At 35.1% G+C, this 20,392-nt stretch overlaps 1 protein-coding gene and 1 pseudogene across 3 annotated transcripts in view; both read left to right on the top strand.

Annotated features, from left to right (window-relative positions):
• Positions 1-20,392, top strand: part of USP32 (ubiquitin specific peptidase 32) — a 217,489-nt gene that overhangs the window by 172,715 nt on the left and 24,382 nt on the right. For 2 of the 3 annotated variants that reach the window (XM_072779657.1, XM_072779659.1), the window contains exons 13-24: positions 1,366-1,561; positions 3,415-3,590; positions 4,424-4,564; positions 9,021-9,180; positions 12,979-13,133; positions 14,035-14,116; positions 14,934-15,008; positions 15,472-15,610; positions 15,866-15,971; positions 17,740-17,913; positions 18,892-19,066; positions 20,099-20,250. In XM_072779657.1, the coding sequence (XP_072635758.1) occupies positions 1,366-1,561; positions 3,415-3,590; positions 4,424-4,564; positions 9,021-9,180; positions 12,979-13,133; positions 14,035-14,116; positions 14,934-15,008; positions 15,472-15,610; positions 15,866-15,971; positions 17,740-17,913; positions 18,892-19,066; positions 20,099-20,250 (1,731 nt within the window). The remainder of the gene's footprint in view (positions 1-1,365; positions 1,562-3,414; positions 3,591-4,423; positions 4,565-9,020; positions 9,181-12,978; positions 13,134-14,034; positions 14,117-14,933; positions 15,009-15,471; positions 15,611-15,865; positions 15,972-17,739; positions 17,914-18,891; positions 19,067-20,098; positions 20,251-20,392) is intronic. The other variant, XM_072779658.1, reaches the window with a different exon arrangement.
• On the top strand, positions 3,876-3,996 carry LOC140607698 (U4 spliceosomal RNA; annotated as a pseudogene).

Below are 20,392 nucleotides of genomic sequence, written 5' to 3'. Positions count from 1 at the left end.
CCTGGCTTATAGATCAAAGAGGAGAAAGTATGTAATAAAATGTTGATACAGTGTCTCCCTGTTTAGGCTAAAATTAGGGGTGCTCTAATTGCATTAAGAGAAACTAAAGCCCCACTGTGAGAAACTAATAGCCCCACATGCTATTACGTACCCCCTCAGATGCCTGTGGGATCTTGTTTCACTGGTTAATCACTTTAGTCTTTCTCTTTACCCTCTCAGTTACAGATATCCTGATCTTCTAACAGCATTCATAGATATACATTCTCAAAGTCTTATTTTTTTTTAATATTTTATTTATTATGAGAGATACAAAGAGACAGAGACACAGGCAGAGGGAGAAGCAGGCTCTATGCAGGCAGCCTGACATGAGACTCAATTCCAGGTCTCCAGGATCACACCCTGGACTGAAGGCAGCGCTAAATCGCTGAGCCACCTGGGCTGCCCCTCAGAGTCTTCTATTTCTATTTTTCTATTACTAAACTTAGTAGAAAATAATTCTGTGCTAGTAGTCTCTGCTTCTGCTACTGTACAATCTCTTGATTTTCCTCTCATCATTCAGATTCGGTGTCCTTCTCAGATTCTTCCATTGCCTATTTTGTAAACATTGATCTCTCCTTATTCTACATATACCATGTTCTTATGCTTCGGGAAGACTCTGGGGCTCCAAATTTTTATATTCCACCTCTTTTTCTGTCTTGAGCACACAACTCAAGCGTCCAGGTAGCTCAGACAAGAATATCCCAGAATATCTCAAATAGTTGTATTAACTCATATACTTTATCTTAAAAAGGTGTCAACTCCCAGGGCACCTGGGTGGCTCTGTGGTTGAGCATCTGCCTCTGACTCAGGTCATGATCCCAGGGTCCTGGGATCAAGTCCTGCATCAGGCTCCCAACAGGGAGCCTGCTTCTCCCTCTGACTCAGGTTGTGATCTCAGGATCATGAGATCAAGCCCCATGTCAGGCTCCATGCTTGGCGAGTAGTGTGCTGAGGATTCTCTCTCCCCCTTTCTTTTTGCTTCTCCCTTCCCCTCTCTGAAATAAGTAAATAAATTTTTAAAAATAAATAATAGGTAAACCTATTCATACATACATCATTCACTCAGTTTGTGTCAAAGTCCTTTGCAGTATGTATTCCCAGTTTGCCTTACCAATTTTATTTATACACACACTTTGAAAAAAGTAAAATTTAGTTATACATTAAAGTGTTATTAAAAAAAATAAAAAAAATAAAGTGTTATTAATCAGCAGTAGCAAACTACTGGAGGATTAGAAGCAATAGATAATTTGGGGATTCATTTTTAAAGGCTGCTTAGTTATCAGATTATTAAATTTATATCTCAGTCTCTGATTTCATGATTTTTAGGATGCCAGCCCTGTTGTAATTGAGCTATCATCTGTTCTGAATGGAGGAAAATATTCAATTGGAACAGCAGTACATTGTATAGAGCAGAGTGAAGATAGAATTGGAGGAGGCAGCCTTAGTTATGTGAACACCACAGAAGAGAAATTTTCAGACAACATTTCTACTGCATCTGAAGCTTCGGAAACTGCTGGCAGTGGTAAGTATGGCGTGTTTCCCATAAAGTTTATTCAGGGTCACTTCTTAAAGGAGTATACTTTGTCAGAGGGTGTCCTTTCTAGGATATAATCAGACTTCCATTCACAGCAGTAAGTTTTGAATGAAATGGTCAATTAAAAGATTCTTGAATGTATTCTTGAATGTAGTAGCTTTACAAAGAGAAACTCTTCTATATTCTACTTCATTAATCAATTTGAAAATGATTGGGGCATCTGGCTGGCTCAGTTAGTAGAGCACGCAACTCTTCTCTCAGGAGTCATGAGTTCAAAGCCAACACTGGGCATGGACCTACTTAAAATAAATAAATAAACTTGTAAAAAAAAAAAAAGACAAAATATTTTCACTGTTTTTGTTGATTAAAGCCACTTCTCTCCCTATTGCTATTATTTTGTCATTAAATTTAGATTTCAGAAGACAGTTGTTGAGAAACTCTAAAATTCCATCTCCAAGACTGTCTCTGCCTTCATTGGATTAAGTGCACCCTCATATCAGATTATACAAACATTTGAGGCCAGAATTGAGGGAATTTTTTATGAAACTATTGAGAAAAAAGCCATAATGCTTCCCATAAGCCCCTACCTACCTAAAACTCAGTGTTTCTACACATTTGGAGGAAATGCTTTGATGTATTTGTGGCCTAGCTGAGTTGAGTTGATCCCTATTACTCTCCTAATAACACTAGCAATGCTCTCAGCCTTACTCTGTTGTTATTCCATCTTTGAGATCTTTTCTCCTTTCCATGAAGGGAGCTGGCAAATTGGACAGAGCTGGCACCTTCTCTACAAAGTTCTTTGTATCTCCTTCTTGTTCCCCATCTGACATTATAGCATCACTCAGCAGTCCTAGAAGTGCTCTCTCTGAGGAGCTTTAACACCCAGATTTTTTCTTTAACCTCTCTAAGGTCCTTTTTGATATGTGCTTACTCTGACCTGTGCTATCCACAGGCTGGTAGTGCCACAGACAAAAGGTTTAAAGTGATTGATGGCTAGAATGTTTACCTGAGATTAGTCTATAGTTCAGAGTTGAAATACCTTAAAATAGCATTGAGGTTCACAACTCTAAGTCATCATGAATCAATTTTATGTGTGTATTTTTCTATTATAACCTGGCATGGCTTCCTTTGAAATAAATTTATTAGGAAACAATTCCTTCCTCTCTGGCACTCATCTGTTAGAGTTCTTGTTTTAGCTCCTTCCCTTTGGTTTAGAGACTTCTTATGACCAGGCCAGTCTTCCAAGAACATTTGGAATGTGTTTACAGGTGGAAGAGAAGAATTAAAGGTGACTGTGTGAGAGCCCAGCTATTTGGCCATACTTTTCTATCAGAGGATGTATAATTTTTGTGAATTATTAGATATTTCAGGAGGCAGGCCAGATGTTCATTTGGTAACAGTTGTGGGTTTTGTTTTTTGTTTTTCAGATTTTTATTTATTTTGGAGAGAGAGCATGTGTGTGAGTGGGGGGCGGGACAGAGGGTGAGGGGGAGAGACAATCTTAGGCAGACTCCACACTGAGCTGAGTGTGGAGCCAGACATGGGGCTGAATCACATGACCCTGAGATTATGAATGAGCCAAAGTCAAAAGTCAGACACTTAAAGCAGCTGCACCACCCAGGCACCTCATTTGGTAACAGTTTAAAGTTTTTCTTCCACCTAGTGTTATGCTAGGTATTGCCCAGAAGGATTACGTTTATATTTCCTACCTTCTACAGAGTTATCAAAATCTTGTACTAACATGCCAATAGAAAAATAGCATTAATCTAATACATGGACATAGAGTTCATATCTTTATGGATAATAACTAAAAATAAATTCCATCCTCTTTTCTTTTACAGGCTTTCTGTATTCTGCGACACCAGGGGCAGATATGTGCTTTGCTCGACAACATAACACTTCTGACAATAACAACCAGTGTTTGCTAGGAGCCAATGGGAATATTTTATTGCATCTCAATCCTCAGAAACCAGGCGCTATTGATAACCAGCCACTAGTAACTCAAGAACCAGTAAAGGTAAGTAATATGACATCTGCTTAAAATAATTCTCTTTCAAGTGGCATATAAATTTCACTCTAGAGATTTTAACGTATAGCACGACATTCATACATTCATGGTTCATTTAATTAACTGATTGTAGATGGAGATCTCTGCAGAGTATATTTCTGTGAGAATATTTTTTGATTTAGTAATTGCGTAGAAGCAGTGTAGTAATCCTTAGAAATATTCTTAGGACAGCTACTGTGAAAATGTAGTCTTATGTGTATGTGGGATTTTTTTTCCCAAAAATAATATTTTCTGAGCTTTGCGCAGTGGCAGTATCATAGCCAATGAGGTTTATCTGAGGCGTGATTATTGCTAATTAACTTTTCCCAAAATAATATTTTCTGTCGTTTGAATGAAATCTGTGAAAACCAGTCTTATTTCCAAATGCTCCAATGATTTTTCAAATGATTTGCCTTGAGTTCTTTTTTTTTTTTTAAGATCTTTACTTATTTATTTGAAAGAGCACACGTGCGAACTCACGAGTAAGCACAGCAGGGGGGGAAGGGCAGAGGGAGAAGCAGGGAGCCTGACATAGGGCTTGATCACAGGACCTCAGGATCACAATCTGAGCTAAAGGCAGACACTTAACTGACTGAGCCACCCAGGTGTCCCTTGAGTTCTCTTTCTTAAATAATTTATTCTGAAAGTTAAAAATCTCTTTAAGAAAATACGTTATTTTTCAGTAACATGAAACTGAGTAGTGACATAGGTATTTGTTCTGTATCTAGACTTTGTTAAAACACAAGAGACTATAATACTAAAAATATTTTTTAAATCAACATTTGTATTCCATCCTTTCTAAGGCTACATCACTAACACTAGAAGGAGGACGATTGAAACGAACCCCACAGCTGATCCATGGAAGAGATTATGAAATGGTCCCAGAACCTGTGTGGAGAGCACTTTATCACTGGTATGGAGCAAACCTGGCCTTACCTCGACCTGTAAGTATAACCAATGGTGCTTATATAAGGAACAGCCCTAGCTTGGGTCATTACTTTCTGTATGAATCTCACTATCCACAAATTAGTTCTTACCTATAGCAGCAGAGTATCAGTACTGTTGAATAAAATTTATGTTCTTTTACATTTATTCATTCATTTTACTGAGCACTGTATTGGATACCAACTATACAATGATATGCCTATGAAGTGGGTGATTTACATGGAGTGGAGGGAATAGTAACTGGACTAAACAAAGTCAAGGTATTATGAGGCTGAGCTATTAAATAAGTTCTCCATATAAACTCAGACTTTAGGATATTGCAGGACTTAGGCTGGAGCAGAAGTCTGAAAGCCAGTGCCGAAAAGTTCAGTGAATGTAGGAGAAATGGTGCAGTGATTAATTCTGAAACTTCTTTTTATTAACCACACAGGCATCCAGTTAGGGGTTGGTTCATCCCATAGTTGTTGGTGGATTTTTGGGTTTTGTCTTTTTGTAGGAAGGACACACAAATGATCATAACAAATGATAACAGGAATCCAAGGCTAATGAATTCTGATTGTTGCCATTACTAGGATGAGTCATTCAGAGCATAAATAAAATGCTCTAAGTAATTTAAAAGAATAATTTAAAAGACTTGAAGTATATAATATCAAAATAATCGTGAATTAACTATACTTTTATGTTATTGAGCTTATATAGTAAACAACAGGACTCATGTCCTGAATACTCTTCCATGCAGTAAAATACTTTGTAAGAAGGTTCTTTTTGTAGATCAAGAAACACTCTCCCTCACATTAATGTCCAAGATAGAACTTTCTTATACCAGGAAAGCTTGCATAGATGAGATACTGTAAGTTAGATCACTTCCAAAAAGAGTAAAAGTCTGCTATAAAGCCTTAATCTATAATTTTGACTAATTACATTTATTAAAAACTGTGTTTAGGTCAGAAGCAGGAATTTGGGATTTGTGTTTGTTGGCTCCAAAATATTCCTACTGTATTTGGCATCAGAAATTCTAGAAGATATATATTAAAAATAAATATACATAGATACATATACATATATACTTTATTCTTTACATATTGGAAGGTAGGGTAGTCCTTCAGTTAGTTGCTTAATTTCTGGGACTTTCCTGCTATGTCTTAATATTCTATATCTGGGGAAACATTGTGATAATTGTTTGACATATATATAGTTTGATGTTTTAGAGCCTGCCTAGATTTGGATTACCAATGTTCCAATCTAAATCTTAGATTCCTCCTCTGTAAAGTGGAAATAACAGTTATCTACTTCATTAATGTTATTTTGATAATTAAATAATATATATATGATTAACAGTATCTGATTTATAGTAAGTGGTTAGTAAACATTGACTTTTGCTAATACCATCATCATCATCATAATTATTAGATGAATTTTTTCAGAGCCTCACACAAGGTCATGTTTTTTACATTGATGTCAGACAAATATTAAAATAATCTTACTAAATCGAAACTGCATTCATTATGGCTACTTCATTATGGCTTGGTAGTATTTTCTTTTAATCTCTATATATAACACATTTGCCTGATTCCAGGAAAAAATGCTGCAAAAAACATTTAAAATATGGTGTTTTCAGGTAGGGAGTAAATACTAAAATTTGCCATGACAAAGTTAAAAATGAATACTTTCATACTTATATTAAGTCAGACTATGTATTTAAAAATATCTTTGGGGTAGCTGGGTGGCTCAGTCAATTAAGCATCTGACTCTTGATCTCAGCTCAGGTTTTGATCTCAGGTCTTCATAAGGTCATAAGGTGTGGAGCCTACTTAAAAAAAAAAGAAAAATAAAAACATCTTTAATTTGTACATGTGATATGATACAGATACAGTGATACAGAAAAAAAAAAAGAAAATAAAAATCATGTCAAATCCTACTATGTTAAGAGGTAACCACTATTAACAGCTTAATGTACTTTTTTTCCCAAACATTACTCTATGCCTTTTCACATACATACATAGATAGATATGGGTTATTTATTTGTTGAGGGCAGAGGCAATGGGGAGAAGCAGAGTGAGAGAGAGAATCCTAAGCAGATTCCACACCCAGCTTGGAGCCCAATGTGGGACTTGATCTCACAACCCTGAGATTATGACCTGAGCCAAAATCAAGTCAGAAGCTTAATCATCTGAGCCACTCAGACACCCCATGTGTGGGTAATTTTATGAAATTGAATTATCTTATACCTGGTGTTTTATGATCTATTATTTTCAATCTAACAGCTACTGTGGATGTCATTGTAGGTTAATAAATTTAGATCAAAAAAAAATTTAGATCTATACCATTATTTTTAGTAATTGCATAATGATCCTTTATATACTTTGCATACATATACATATATATGTACATAAATCATAATTTATTAACTAATCACCTACTGATGGATATTTAGTTTGCCTCTAGTGTTTAATTTTAAAAAACCATTTCTGGAAAAAAATTTCCTAGTGAGAATTTTTTCCCCAAACATGTGATGATTTTTTTAAGATAAATTCTTGCAAATGAAATTATATCTATTGTTTTCCGGTTATCTTTGAAGTTATTAGCAAGTTCAAAGACAAGAATAATTAAAATATAAATAAATATGTTTTTGTATGTTTGTGCATAAGAATTTGTTAATTGTAATTTGCTCACAAAATCACTTGTTACCTTGGCAAGCAAGATGCATATATTATAAAAACTACTTCATTATCAGTTCAGATTCTGCCAAAGGTATGTCTTATGTAGTCTGACAAATACAGATACTGAATTATTAACCTTTTCTCAAAACATATTAAACCGAAATCATAAGAAATTATGGTTGGCTTTGTAGGTATTAGTGCCTATGTAGAAGTAGACAGACTTCTTCCAGCAGTCTTAGAGGAAAATACCAGGGAGAGCCTTTATACTGCTTATCATGTAAGGTCCCCAATGGGGGACCAATGGAGCTTTTCTTTTTTTTTTTTTAATTTTTTTTTTTTTTTTTTTTTTATTTATGATAGTCAGAGAGAGAATGAGAGAGAGAGAGAGAGAGGCAGAGACATAGGCAGAGGGAGAAGCAGGCTCCATGCACCGGGAGCCCGACGTGGGATTCGATCCTGGGTCTCCAGGATCGCGCCCTGGGCCAAAGGCAGGCGCCAAACCGCTGCGCCACCCAGGGATCCCCAATGGAGCTTTTCAAATACCATACAATAGCGTATCAGAATATGCCAAATACTTTTAAGAAAAAGTCCTACTAAAGGTTTAGTTTATAGCATTGTTTTCATTTGGTTCTTTACTGCCCCCTCTTGACATTAAAAAGTGCTCTATTGTAGAAAACATTGGTTACTAGGGCAGAGGGAAATAAAATAAAGCCTCATCACTTGAGACATTACAAATTATGTAGAATTTTATGTTTTAAGGTGTGTTAATCCTATCCTTTTGAAATACTAGCTTGATAATGTTCTATCTACCCTTGACCTCGTAGAACAATAGTTTTCTAATGAAATGTTTTCCTGTGTCTTTGGGCTGGCAAGCACATTATTGGAGGGGGTTATTGAAAAATCCTCTTTCAACAACATGAATCTCAGCTTTGGGCCTCCAATATAGTTGTTTTAATCATAGACAAAAGTATATTGAACAAACCTATTATAATAGAATATAGATAGCAAAATTTTTTAAGTTTATATTTTATTTATTTGATAGCACAAGCATAGAGAATGACAGGCAGAGGGAGAGGGAGAATCAGGCTCCTTGCTAATAAGCAGGGAGCCTGATGGGGGGCTCAATCCCAGGACCCTGGGATCATGACCTGAACTGAAGGCAGATGCTTAACTGACTGAGCCACTAGGAGCCCCAGAAAATTTTTATATGAAAACATTTTTATCCTTACTAATATAAGAAATAAAATTTTAAGCAAATTTATAGTACTGTATATGTGTTAAAGAAACTAGGTGTTTTCAATTCATGTCTACTGATAAGATTTTATGAGAGAACTATGTTCATACATTTCTGAAAATACTGTAAATTACAACACTTTGGGTGACAAAATGACTTAATATAGTTAATAACATGGCCTTCCATGCTTTTTGACTTATAACTCCAGTCCTAAGAATTTGTTCTTTAAAAGGCCATCATTAATATACACAAAATACATAAAAGTGAGAAGAATTATAGTATGAAGTTAATAGAATTAATAGTTAAGATTTCTCCTCTTTATCTCAATGTTACTTGCTTTTAAATAAAAGAGGAGAAAATATTCACCAGGGGTTCTAATCTTAGAAGATGGGTTTAGGACCAGGAAACTGAGAGTATATAAGAAATCTATGAATCTAACCAAGTATAGGTGGTAAACCTATTGAACATTTTAGTTAAAAAATAAATCTTAGAAATTAGGTAAAAATGACCAGTTTTGTTTCTTCTTTCATGGTGATCACATTGTATCTTTTATGACAACAGGTGATCAAGAATAGCAAGACAGAAATCCCAGAGCTGGAATTGTTTCCTCGATATCTTCTCTTCCTAAGACAGCAGCCTGCTACTCGGACGCAGCAGTCTAACATCTGGGTGAATATGGGTATGATCAGCCTGAGAATGTTTCCTCAGCATTTACCAAGAGGTAACTTAAGAATGCAGCAAGAATACCATGCATTTCTTTAAAAAACAAAAGCAACCAAGTTGCTCAAAGTCTGGTGCCACTATACTAATACGTATTCCCATCGGCTTTCATACAGAATCAGTAAATCATCTGTGGGGCCTAAATCTATGGTCATGCGCAAGACTAGATGAGGTAGTGGCAAAATCTCAGCAGCAAACTGAGAATTTTTTCCCTTTCTAGTTTGAAAACATACAAAGAAAATAGAAATACATTTCATATACTTTGTTTCATTGGAAACAAGCCATTGTAAATTATTTGCCTGACCTAAATTAAAAATCTGCCAGTCAATGACTGACTGGTCTTTTCAACTCCACTCAAATTTCTGAAAAGTAATTTCTTTCACAATATCATATTTTTGCTTGTTTACTGTTTTTGGGACTTTTCTGATAAAACAAGATACAATTCTCGCTTAATCCAGAGAGCCTTTATTAGAGACAGATAATATAAAATGAAGGATATGTTTTTGAAAATTAAAATGACACATTTGCTTTGAAGAACATCAAGCCTACCAAAATGATGTATAATTCCTGTTTTAATGTATTACATGGGAAAAGTTCCCCCTTTGATTTCTCTGTGAGGCTAAATTTTATAGACAGGTAAGACTTGCTCTATACTTTTGCTTTGCAAATATTTGACTTTGTTCTTCAGTGGAAATAATGAGTTAATCTATTTACACAAAGTCTAAGACTTTATGTAACAATGCCAGAATATATATATATGTATGTATATATATATATATATATATATATATATAAAACAATGCCAGAATATTATTAATATAACTTAGTATGCAAGAACTACCTGTGAACCCAAACCAACTCTATAAGTACCATTCATCCTTTGAAATCAAATATTTAGTTTTCTATCTTCCTTAAAAGTTATATTCAGATAATATATGAAGATTCTTACACATATTATTTGGTAAGAATTATAGCAAAGCATTGGCTTTTTCTGCCTAACCAAACTTTGTCTTTGGCAAAAATGTCAAAATCAAGGAGCAGTGAAATAGAATCACTATAAAACATTCTTGATTTAATTTTCCATTGAATAAAAGTTTTTTGTTTTTTGTTTTTTTGCCTTGCTTCCATGGCACCCATAGCATATATTTTTCAATTTTCTTTGAAAGATAACATGAGAGGCAAGATGTGTTGTTGTACCATTAGTAAGTATTCTTTGTAACTCTTGTGCTGATCCTAGATTTCTGCTGCTTCTGTAAATTCTACTAGATTTGTTGATGCTATTCAAAAACATAAAATTATGTGTAATAAGTGGCTGCCTGCTTAATGAGCTATGCTATAAAAACTGTCTAGAATTCAAATAAATTTCTTATGTGGCTTATGACAATAGAAATTGACTTGGACACTACACTCGCAAATGCTTCTGAATCCTAGAACTGAGTATATGCTCCAAATTTATTCTTAATTTGAAATTTTATTCCTTACTAATTAGTTCTGAAATCAATCATTAATCATATTGAAGTTTACAAAAATATGCTTTCTTGCTGTAATCTTATAACTAATCCTCTGATGTATACTTAGAGAAATTTGTTCTTTTATTTTCTCTTAGGAATTATCCTTTGCTTGCTGATAGTAAAAGATTTGCTAAGCTTTTCTAGTTTAAAAACTGATCATGGTTGGGCTTTGTTCTGCCCTAACATATTTTTCATCTTTTTCATTACTCAATGTGTTAGGACTGTTTACTAGGCTCTTTTATTACTTTTGAAGTGATGAGTATACAAACTGATACAGTATACTTAAATGTATACTTATATGTAGCCATGTTGACAGATAAAGAGGTCTTTGTTTCTTGGTTGGTTTTTCAGCCTATTTTAGGTGAGTAAATTCTTTTTGGAAGCTTTTTAAAAGGCATATGATACCAATATTTTTATTTGCTTTGTTTAGTAGGTGAAAACCCAAAAGCATTTAATAAGAGGAAAAAAGCTATGTCTCCATTGGATAGGTAGAAATTACCTGGCAGGTATAATCTTACCCTAGATGGCTTATATTGATATGCTAAGTTTATTTTTATTTTGGATTACTAAGTAAACTATAACCTACTATAGCTAGAGAGGACCATTTTAAGCTATAGCTCTTTTTTTTTTTTTTTTTTTTAAGGTTTTATTTATTCATGAGAGACAGAGAGAAAGAGGCAGAGACACAGGCAGAGGGAGAAGTAGGCTTCATGCAATGGAGCCCAATGTAGCACTCGATCCCGGTTCTCCAAGATCACGCCCTGGGCAGGTGCTAAACCACTGAGCCACCCAGGAACCCCTAAACTATAGCTCTTGCCTGGGTTTTTGGCTAAATAGTTAACCAAGGTTTAGTTGATTGTTTTAGCAACCTATATTTTGACTCATTCAATCTCGTCACTTCATCTCCCTTCTCTTTTGAAGTATGTGGTTAAACTTGTTAAATTCTTCGCTTTTCTCTTTCCTCTTATTGCCATTCTTTTTGTTTCTTGAGCCCTCTAGAAATTCAAGATTATGCCCGTTGTCCTCTTATTGAGTGGGCAGGCCCTACAGTCTTCCTCCCTCTTACCTTTTCAGCCGGGCAATTTTTTTTCACAGAAGCGCCCTTGGTTTCACTTTCAACTCTGTTTGGGCATTGTAGAGTCTATGCCTATTTCGAATTTTAAAGAAAAGTTTCTTGTGTAATTGTACTAATGTGCCAGGTAATTGGGGCATTTAATGACTGAGAGTGATGGGATTAGTAATTCAAAGACGGTTTATTTTAAGAAAGTGGGTCAGATTATTAAATAACAAAAATTCAACAATGTAAATGTTAAAGATCTAATTGGCTTTATTAATCGATTTATGAGTCTTGCAGCATCCCATCTAGCAAGTAGAGAAGTGCTCCTGAGGGCTACAGGAAAGAAGATTTTTAAAGGGTAGGGAGTGGAAAAAAGGAAATTTTTCACAAAGATTCTGTTTTAGACAAGATCTCCCTTTTAAGGGGAAAAGCAGGGGTCTATCAATAAATGTCCTAGTACTGACCAGGAATACCCATGTTGAGTGTTTAAAGGTTACATTTCTAGCAGGTTTGAAACTGCAGTTAGGTTAGGTATTAAGTCTTGGTTTATAAAAAAAAAAAAAAAAAAAAAAAAAGTCTTGGTTTATGAACTTAGGACTTTAACCTAAGTGATGCCGTTTTGGGCCAGTGGTTTTTGTTTTTTTTTTTTTACCAAATCCAGTTATCTGTAGAATTCAAATCCAGTCCCATTATAATCTTCCCCATTCTTACACTGAATATTGATTTTGCTATTGAGTGTCACCCTACTGGGGGCAGCCAAGATACCAGTGTCTGTTATTGATACTTTGCTACTCTTTGGAATCCAAATACCATCTCTTACTTGGGCTCTGATTTTGTTGCTCTTTCTTTCAAAGTTAAAGGCTTCAACTTACTTTAACACAGTTGGTCTCCTATCTTCATTTTAAAGCTTCTTAATTTACAAGATTATTAAACTTTTAATTCTTAGGCACCTGGGTGGCTCAGTTGGTTAAGCATCTGCTTGAGGCTCAAGTCATGATCCCAGGGTCCTGGGGTCAAGCCACACATCAGCTCTGTGCTCAGCACAGTTTTCTTGTCTCTCTCACTCTTTCCCTTCCCCCGACCTCCACTTGTGCTCTCTCTCTCTCTCTCTCAAATCTTTTAAAAAATCAAAACTATAATTCTCATTTCTCATCATTATTTCCTAAAGCAGTCATTGCTGAGGGTTTTTTTACATATGCCTTTTTCCTTATTATGATTACTATGACCATAGGAAATGTACCTTCTCCAAATGCACCATTAAAGCGAGTCTTAGCCTATACAGGCTGTTTTAGTCGAATGCAAACCATCAAGGAAATTCATGAATATCTATCTCAGAGGCTACGCATCAAAGAGGAAGATATGCGCCTGTGGCTTTACAACAGTGAGGTAAGTCATTTCCTATCGTAAGGTGACACGTACACATGTTGAAAAGATCCAAACAATACAGAAATATATAGTGAAACTTCTTCATTCCCATCCTTTGACCTCTATTTTCTATTCTCTTCAGAGATAGTGCCATTAATTGCTTATATAGTCTTCCTAACATATGCAATGTGTTTTCAGATTATACTCTGAAATTGGAATGTAAGTAGTTTTAACCAGTTCTCTGTTCCATTGTTCCCTCTTTTTACATCCTCCTATGATCACCATCGAGAGGCAGTATAGTATAATATGTAATAGTTAACACAATTGCTGGAGCCCCACTGCCAGTGATTAAATCTTGGCTCTGCCACTTGTTTAGTTGTATAACCCAGAGCAAGTCACTTAACTGTCTCAATTTTCTTGTGAGTAAACAGGCAAAACAATAGTACCTCCCTTAGAATAATTGACTTAATTTTGTGAGCACAAACAAAAACATGTAATTTCATGTAAAAACATGTATACTTTGATTTTATATTTTTGGTTCCTAGTAAGTTTCATTCTTAACATTAGCATGTTTACTGAATTTCATACTAGGTACTAAGGAAAATTTCTTTTGTGTGCTTCCGGGAATCTACATCTCAATTTTGGTTTGATGGGTGATAAATCTTCTGATCTCCCCAAAATTCTGTTATAACTTTGTTTTAGAGACATGAAGTATTTGTTTATGAAGTAGACATTGGTTTTCTCTCATTTTGCCAACCTAAATTATAAATATTTCTGAACAACTATACTATGCCAAATACCTGTCATATGAGGTAGGGAACTACAAGGACATGTTTAATTGTTTTGTCATTAATATTTACTTCCATTTCCGTTTCAAGTCTAGTAATCAAATTAACAAAAACATTTCCTCCTCCATACACAGAATTACCTTACTCTTCTGGATGATGAAGATCATAGATTGGAATATTTGAAAATCCAAGATGAGCAGCATCTGGTAATTGAAGGTACAAGATGGAAGCATATATCTTTATTAGATTTTAGGAAAAAAATTTAAAGATTTACTTACTAATAATCCATTTTATAATTTTTCTAAATATTACTTGATCATTATACTCTTTATAATAAAGAAAAACTATTAAGCTCTTATGTAATGCTACCTACTATCTAGATTGCTTTAAAAGAAAAATATGTCTACATTCATTAGATGGCAAGGGATGGAAACATTAGGTAGAAACAAGTGAATCTAGTTATAAGTGTACAAAATTTCTTAAAAACTTCAAGCTGTCTTTTTGAGTTTGAGTAAGAAAAACTTTTTGGCACAGTTAGTGGCAGAGGCTTTCCTTAGTCATCAACATTGGTCACTTACCAACAGAGCTTACTTGTATATTCACACATAGATTTACACATGTGCACATGTCACTGAAAACTTAAAATGTATCTTTTTCATCAAGGTTTTTGGAAACATTACTAGCTTCCTTTGTATTAAAATACATTACTCCAACAGTTGTCAAAATTTAAGAAGGAATTGTGATAATTCTAGTGTATTAAGTTTAAGAGCTTTAATTACTTCTATAAATTTTTGAGTATAATTTTAATTCAGGTAGGTAATTGAAGGAATAGCTTACTAATGAATTGTAATCAAGTGACTATATAGTCCCCAATATAAAGAGTTGGAATGGTTTCAGAATCAATTACTAAAATTAACTCGATTTTTTTTTATTTCTAATTTAGAAATAAGAACTTTTTCTTTTTTTTTTTAACAGAAGCAATCCAGTGGGTTGAATGGATAAGAAATTAACACATTCCTCTCTATCTTTCTAGTTCGCAATAAAGATATGAGCTGGCCTGAGGAAATGTCCTTTATAGCCAACAGTAGTAAAATAGATAGACACAAGGGTAAGTCTCTGGTTAATTATTTTTAGAAAGCTTGTTTTTAAAAATTTTTTTTTTTCTTTTCTCATTATTGAAAGGTTAACAACTTTTTGCTTTCTAGTTCAAAAGGGATTAGGTCCTCTTTTACTTTTCTCTTTCCTGAAGCATCAAATCTCTTTCTAACCTTGAAATTAATAATTCATATAAAGACAGTACTAGGAGAGAATTGTTTGAATTCTAAAAAACTATTATAGCAGTTAGAATCATTGCTGCTTTTAGATCACAAATGAGCTTGGATTATCATGATTGCCAATGACACTTGATGAAAAACCTTCCCTACTTTAGCATTCTAAGACCAGATGAAGAAGTATTAGCTCCATTTAGCTGATTACAAGAATTATAAAAATCATTGCATTGAATGCAAGTGTGTGTTTGGTCTGCGACATCTTGTTGTAGTTAGCTTCCTTTTCGTATTTGTTTCTTCTAGTTCCCACAGAAAAAGGAGCCACTGGTCTAAGTAACCTGGGAAACACTTGTTTCATGAACTCAAGCATCCAGTGTGTTAGTAACACACAGCCACTGACACAGTATTTTATCTCAGGGAGACATCTTTATGAACTCAACAGGTAGTATTTCCTGATTCATTGCCATCTTTTTTATGACTTTGTTATGAACCCACTATCACTTAAATTTCCTTTTCACCCTAGAGGAAAAAAGTCTTATTTTATTTGCCCTATTGGGTATGAATAAGGGGCAAAGGATACTTCTCTTATTTTAAAAAGATATTTTGATGTGAAAAAATAGATGCTAGACATTTCTATGCCCATGTGATTGTGATTTATGAGAACCTTTGGCAACAAATTTTCCTCTCAAACTTCTAGGACAAATCCCATTGGTATGAAGGGGCATATGGCTAAATGCTATGGGGATTTAGTACAGGAACTTTGGAGTGGAACTCAGAAGAATGTCGCCCCATTAAAGCTTCGGGTAAGCAGGTTAAAATGATATGAAAGTATTTACGTCCTAAGCAGTTGTTTAAGTAACTGGTTTTTTCTACATGTTTTTTATGTTTAGCTTTTTAGTTTTAATGTGTTTTAAATCCTTCATGAGGCATAAACTAGGTGTCAGATACTTCCCCTTGTTGAAATGTATGCAAAATACTGATAAAGATGCAGTGTTAGGAAATGATCAAAGTCACAGTCTAAATTTGGGATATCACTCAGTTTACTAATTTATCAAATATCCTACTTGTACATAGAGTAAATCTTCCTTTGTTATTCCTTTACTGTTACCAATATTCTTACTGCAGTATTCTCTGAGCCTAGTAAATGATACTCTATACATTTTTAACATTACTAAGATAATTCTATCTATTGAATTTTAAAAAGCAGCAAGAGGGGCGCCTTTGTGGCTCAGTTGATTAAGCATCCAACTCTTGATCTCACCTCAGGTTTAGGTCTCAGGATTGTGGTTTAAGCCCCACATTGGGCTCCAGGCTGAGCATGGAGCCTAATTTTTAAAATAAATAAACTTAATTAAACAAAAATAAAAAGCAAAAAGAGGGCAGCCCTGGTGGCGCAGCGATTTAGCGCCGCCTGCAGCCCAGGGCGTGATCCTGGAGACCCGGGATCAAGTCCCATGTCGGGCTCCCTGCATGGAGCCTGCTTCTCCCTCTGCCTGTGTCTCTGCCTGTCTCTCTCTCTCAATCCCTCTCTCTCTGAATGAATAAATAAATCTTTAAAAATAAAAATAAAATAAAAAGCAGAAAAAATATAATTATTGAAATAGATACAAATTTTATATTAATATATATAGTGCAATTAGGATTGTTATTTTTAGGATTATTTTTTTAGGATTGTTATTTTTAGGATTATTTTTTATCTTTAAAAACAATACAAAAACTTTTTAGATTAAAAATTAATAATCAGGGGATCCCTGGGTGGCGCAGCGGTTTGGCGCCTGCCTTTGGCCCAGGGCGCGATCCTGGAGACCCGGGATCGAATCCCATATCAGGCTCCCGGTGCATGGAGCCTGCTTCTCCCTCCTCCTGTGTCTCTGCCTCTCTCTCTCTCTCTGTGACTATCATAAGTAAATAAATAAAAATTTAAAAAAAATAAAAATAAAAATAAAAATTAATAATCATAATAACTAAAAATTTGACCACTTAACCACTTCCAGGGACTGACTATTCTAATTACACTATGTGTATTAACTCATTTAATCCTCTAAATAGACCTAGAATGTAAAACAATATTATCCTCATTTTATGGCTTAGGAAACTAAGGTTCAGAGTGGTTAAATAGCTTGCCCAAGATTATAAGCTAGTTAGTAAGTCTTTATAGCTAAACACAAGGCTATTCTGCTTTTAATAATAAAAGTTAGGATACAAGACTAGAAAAGTTAACTGTGAAAGAAAACCATAACGGGAACTTTTTCTGTGAGAGCAAATGCTATTTTAATATTTCTGTCCTACCTTTCTTAAATAATACCTATGTACCTAAAGAACTGTTTGCTTATATGATACCGAACCTGGGACACAGTATTGGCCAAAATATTGGGCTTTTTTTTTTTTTTTCTTGTCATCTGAGATGAAACCTAGAAAGATTTTGTGATTTTTCAAAATATATTTGCTGAAATTGAGGCAGACTAAATACTATTTACCTTCTTATAATGCCTCTGAATGAATTATGGGGCATTTTCATTCCAAATTTTAAGGGGTAGCAAATAATGAGTTTGATTCTGGTTATATTTATAGTGGACCATAGCAAAATATGCTCCCAGGTTTAATGGGTTCCAGCAACAAGACTCCCAAGAACTTCTGGCTTTTCTCTTGGATGGTCTTCATGAAGATCTCAACCGAGTCCATGAGAAGCCATACGTGGAGCTAAAGGACAGCGATGGCCGACCAGACTGGGAAGTAGCTGCAGAGGTTTGTCGGTTTTGAAGTTCTAATATAAGCAATAGATAAAATGCTCTGGCCACAAATGTATATTACGTAACTTTTAATGCTAACTAAACTATTCTGTGATAAAAAATTTTACTGTGGAAGTGATGGAATTTATATTTCTCTGTGTAATTCTTGTTTGGTAACAGCAAAACAAAGCATCTTTAATGCAAATTTTTAAATGTTACCTTTTTACTTTGTAAACTTTTGGGAAAGGATATAGGAATGATTAATCAGAATTTCAGGAGTCCCATAATTTCTAAAATAATATATACAGTGATTAATAGGCATGTTTTATCTGATTTTAAATGACAAAAAACTTTAATACTCATCATTGTTACCATGGAAAGAACAAAAACATAGGATTTTCCGTCTGAATTTAATATCATAGGTTGAGCAGAAAGAATCACATTCCATTCAAGAACTAGTATTCTAGGGATCCCTGGGTGGCTCAGCGGTTTGGCGCCTGCCTTTGGCCCGGGGCGCAATCCTGGAGACCCGGGATCGAATCCCACGTCAGGCTCCTGGTGCATGGAGCCTGCTTCTCCCTCTGCCTGTGTCTCTGCCTCTCTCTCTCTCTCTCTCTCCTCTGTGTGACTATCATAAATAAATAAAAATTAAAAAAACAAAAAATAAAAAAACTTAAAAAAAAAAGAACTAGTTTTCTAAAAAAAGAAAAAAAAAGAACTAGTTTTCTGTACTTAGTAGGTGGTACATTTTAAACTACATATCTGCATTGTAAATTTACAGGCAGAAAGCTTCCGTATTTTAAATGAAGATTAAGAATTATGTACTTTTTTTATTGGAGTATAGTTGACATACAATGTTATATTTGTTTCAAAGGATTATATTCTTGACATTTAAACCTAATACATTTAGCCACTTTATTTGAATTTGTGTAGAAATAATTATCTTTTGGATTTTGGGGGGGAAAAAAAGCTCTCTAAACTTTTTCCTTGCTAGGCCTGGGACAACCATCTGAGAAGAAATCGATCAATTGTTGTAGATTTGTTCCATGGGCAGCTGAGGTCCCAAGTCAGATGCAAGACATGTGGGCATATAAGTGTCCGGTTTGATCCTTTCAATTTTTTGTCTTTGCCATTACCAATGGACAGTTATATGCACTTGGAAATAACAGGTAGGTCACAAAGTTCTGAAAAATTACTTAACTCCAATGTCTTTTACCTTATTCATGTAACCTGAATTAGTAAGTATAGGGATGCCTGGGTGGCTCAGCAGTTGAGCATCTACCTTTGGCTCAGGCCTGATCCCAGAGTTCCGGGATCGAGTCCCATGTCAGGCTCCCTGCATGGAGCCTGCCTCTCCCTCTGCCTATGTCTCTGCCTCTTTCTCTCTCTCTCTCACACACGAATAAATAAAATCTTTTGTAAAAAATGAATTAGTATAGTCATTTCTTTATAATGCATTCTCATAAAAATTGACCCACATGTTATAATCTAGCAATCTAATTTCAGACATGATTTAAAGTTTGAAAGACCTGAAACATAGGTCTAAGGCTCATGCCCATTGATTTCTCTATTAGTTTCAAACATGCCAGAAACTCCTTAAAATTTTGCAAAACCACTCATACTTCTATGTCAGATAAACATGAAAAAAATAATGATTTCACTTAAGATCATCCCTGAGTACTATCTATTGTAGTTTATATATAAAATAAAAATTCTAGACTGAGGGGTGCCTGGTAGGCTCAGTCACTTAAGTGTCTGCCTTTGGCTCAGATCAGGATCCCAGGGTCCGGGACGCCTGGGTGGCTTAGTGGTTGAGCATCTGCCTTTGGCTCAGAGCATGATCCCGAGATCTGGGATCGAGTCCCACACCGGGCTCCTTGCAGGGAACCTGCTTCTCCCTCTGCCTGTGTCTCTGCCTCTCTGTCTCTCTGTGTCTCTCATGAATAAATAAAGTCTTTTCAAAAAAGAAAGGGTCCTGGGATTGAGCCCCACACGAGGCTGCCTGATCAGCAGAGACTTTGCTTCTCCCTTTGCCTCTCCCCCCACTCTCTCTCTCAAATAATAAATAAAATTCTAGTCTGAAATGTTTGCTATTTCCAAGTGTGTTTGTCTCTCTCTCACTCACTCACTCTCATACACACACAGGAAAGCTTTCAACAAAACCTGCATTTTACTGATAAAAGATATTTTTTCTTTACTAGTTATTAAACTGGATGGTACTACCCCTGTACGATATGGACTACGACTAAATATGGATGAAAAGTACACAGGTTTAAAAAAACAGCTAAGCGATCTCTGTGGGCTTAAATCAGAACAGATCCTTCTTGCAGAAGTACATGGTTCCAACATAAAGGTAATATTAACTGTTCCTTCTAAGATACTCTTGATTCCATCCTTCAAAGATCACATTTTTCTCGGGGAACCTAGGTGGCTCAGTCAGTTGAGCAGCCGACTCTTGATTTTAGCTCAGGTCATGATCTGAGAGTCCTGGGATC

Source organism: Canis lupus, chromosome 16 (genome assembly GCF_048164855.1).
Source record: "Canis lupus baileyi chromosome 16, mCanLup2.hap1, whole genome shotgun sequence".
Classification (NCBI taxonomy): domain Eukaryota; kingdom Metazoa; phylum Chordata; class Mammalia; order Carnivora; family Canidae; genus Canis; species Canis lupus.
Note: the sequence above shows the minus strand (reverse complement) of the source record. Positions and strands in the feature narration are given on the sequence as shown.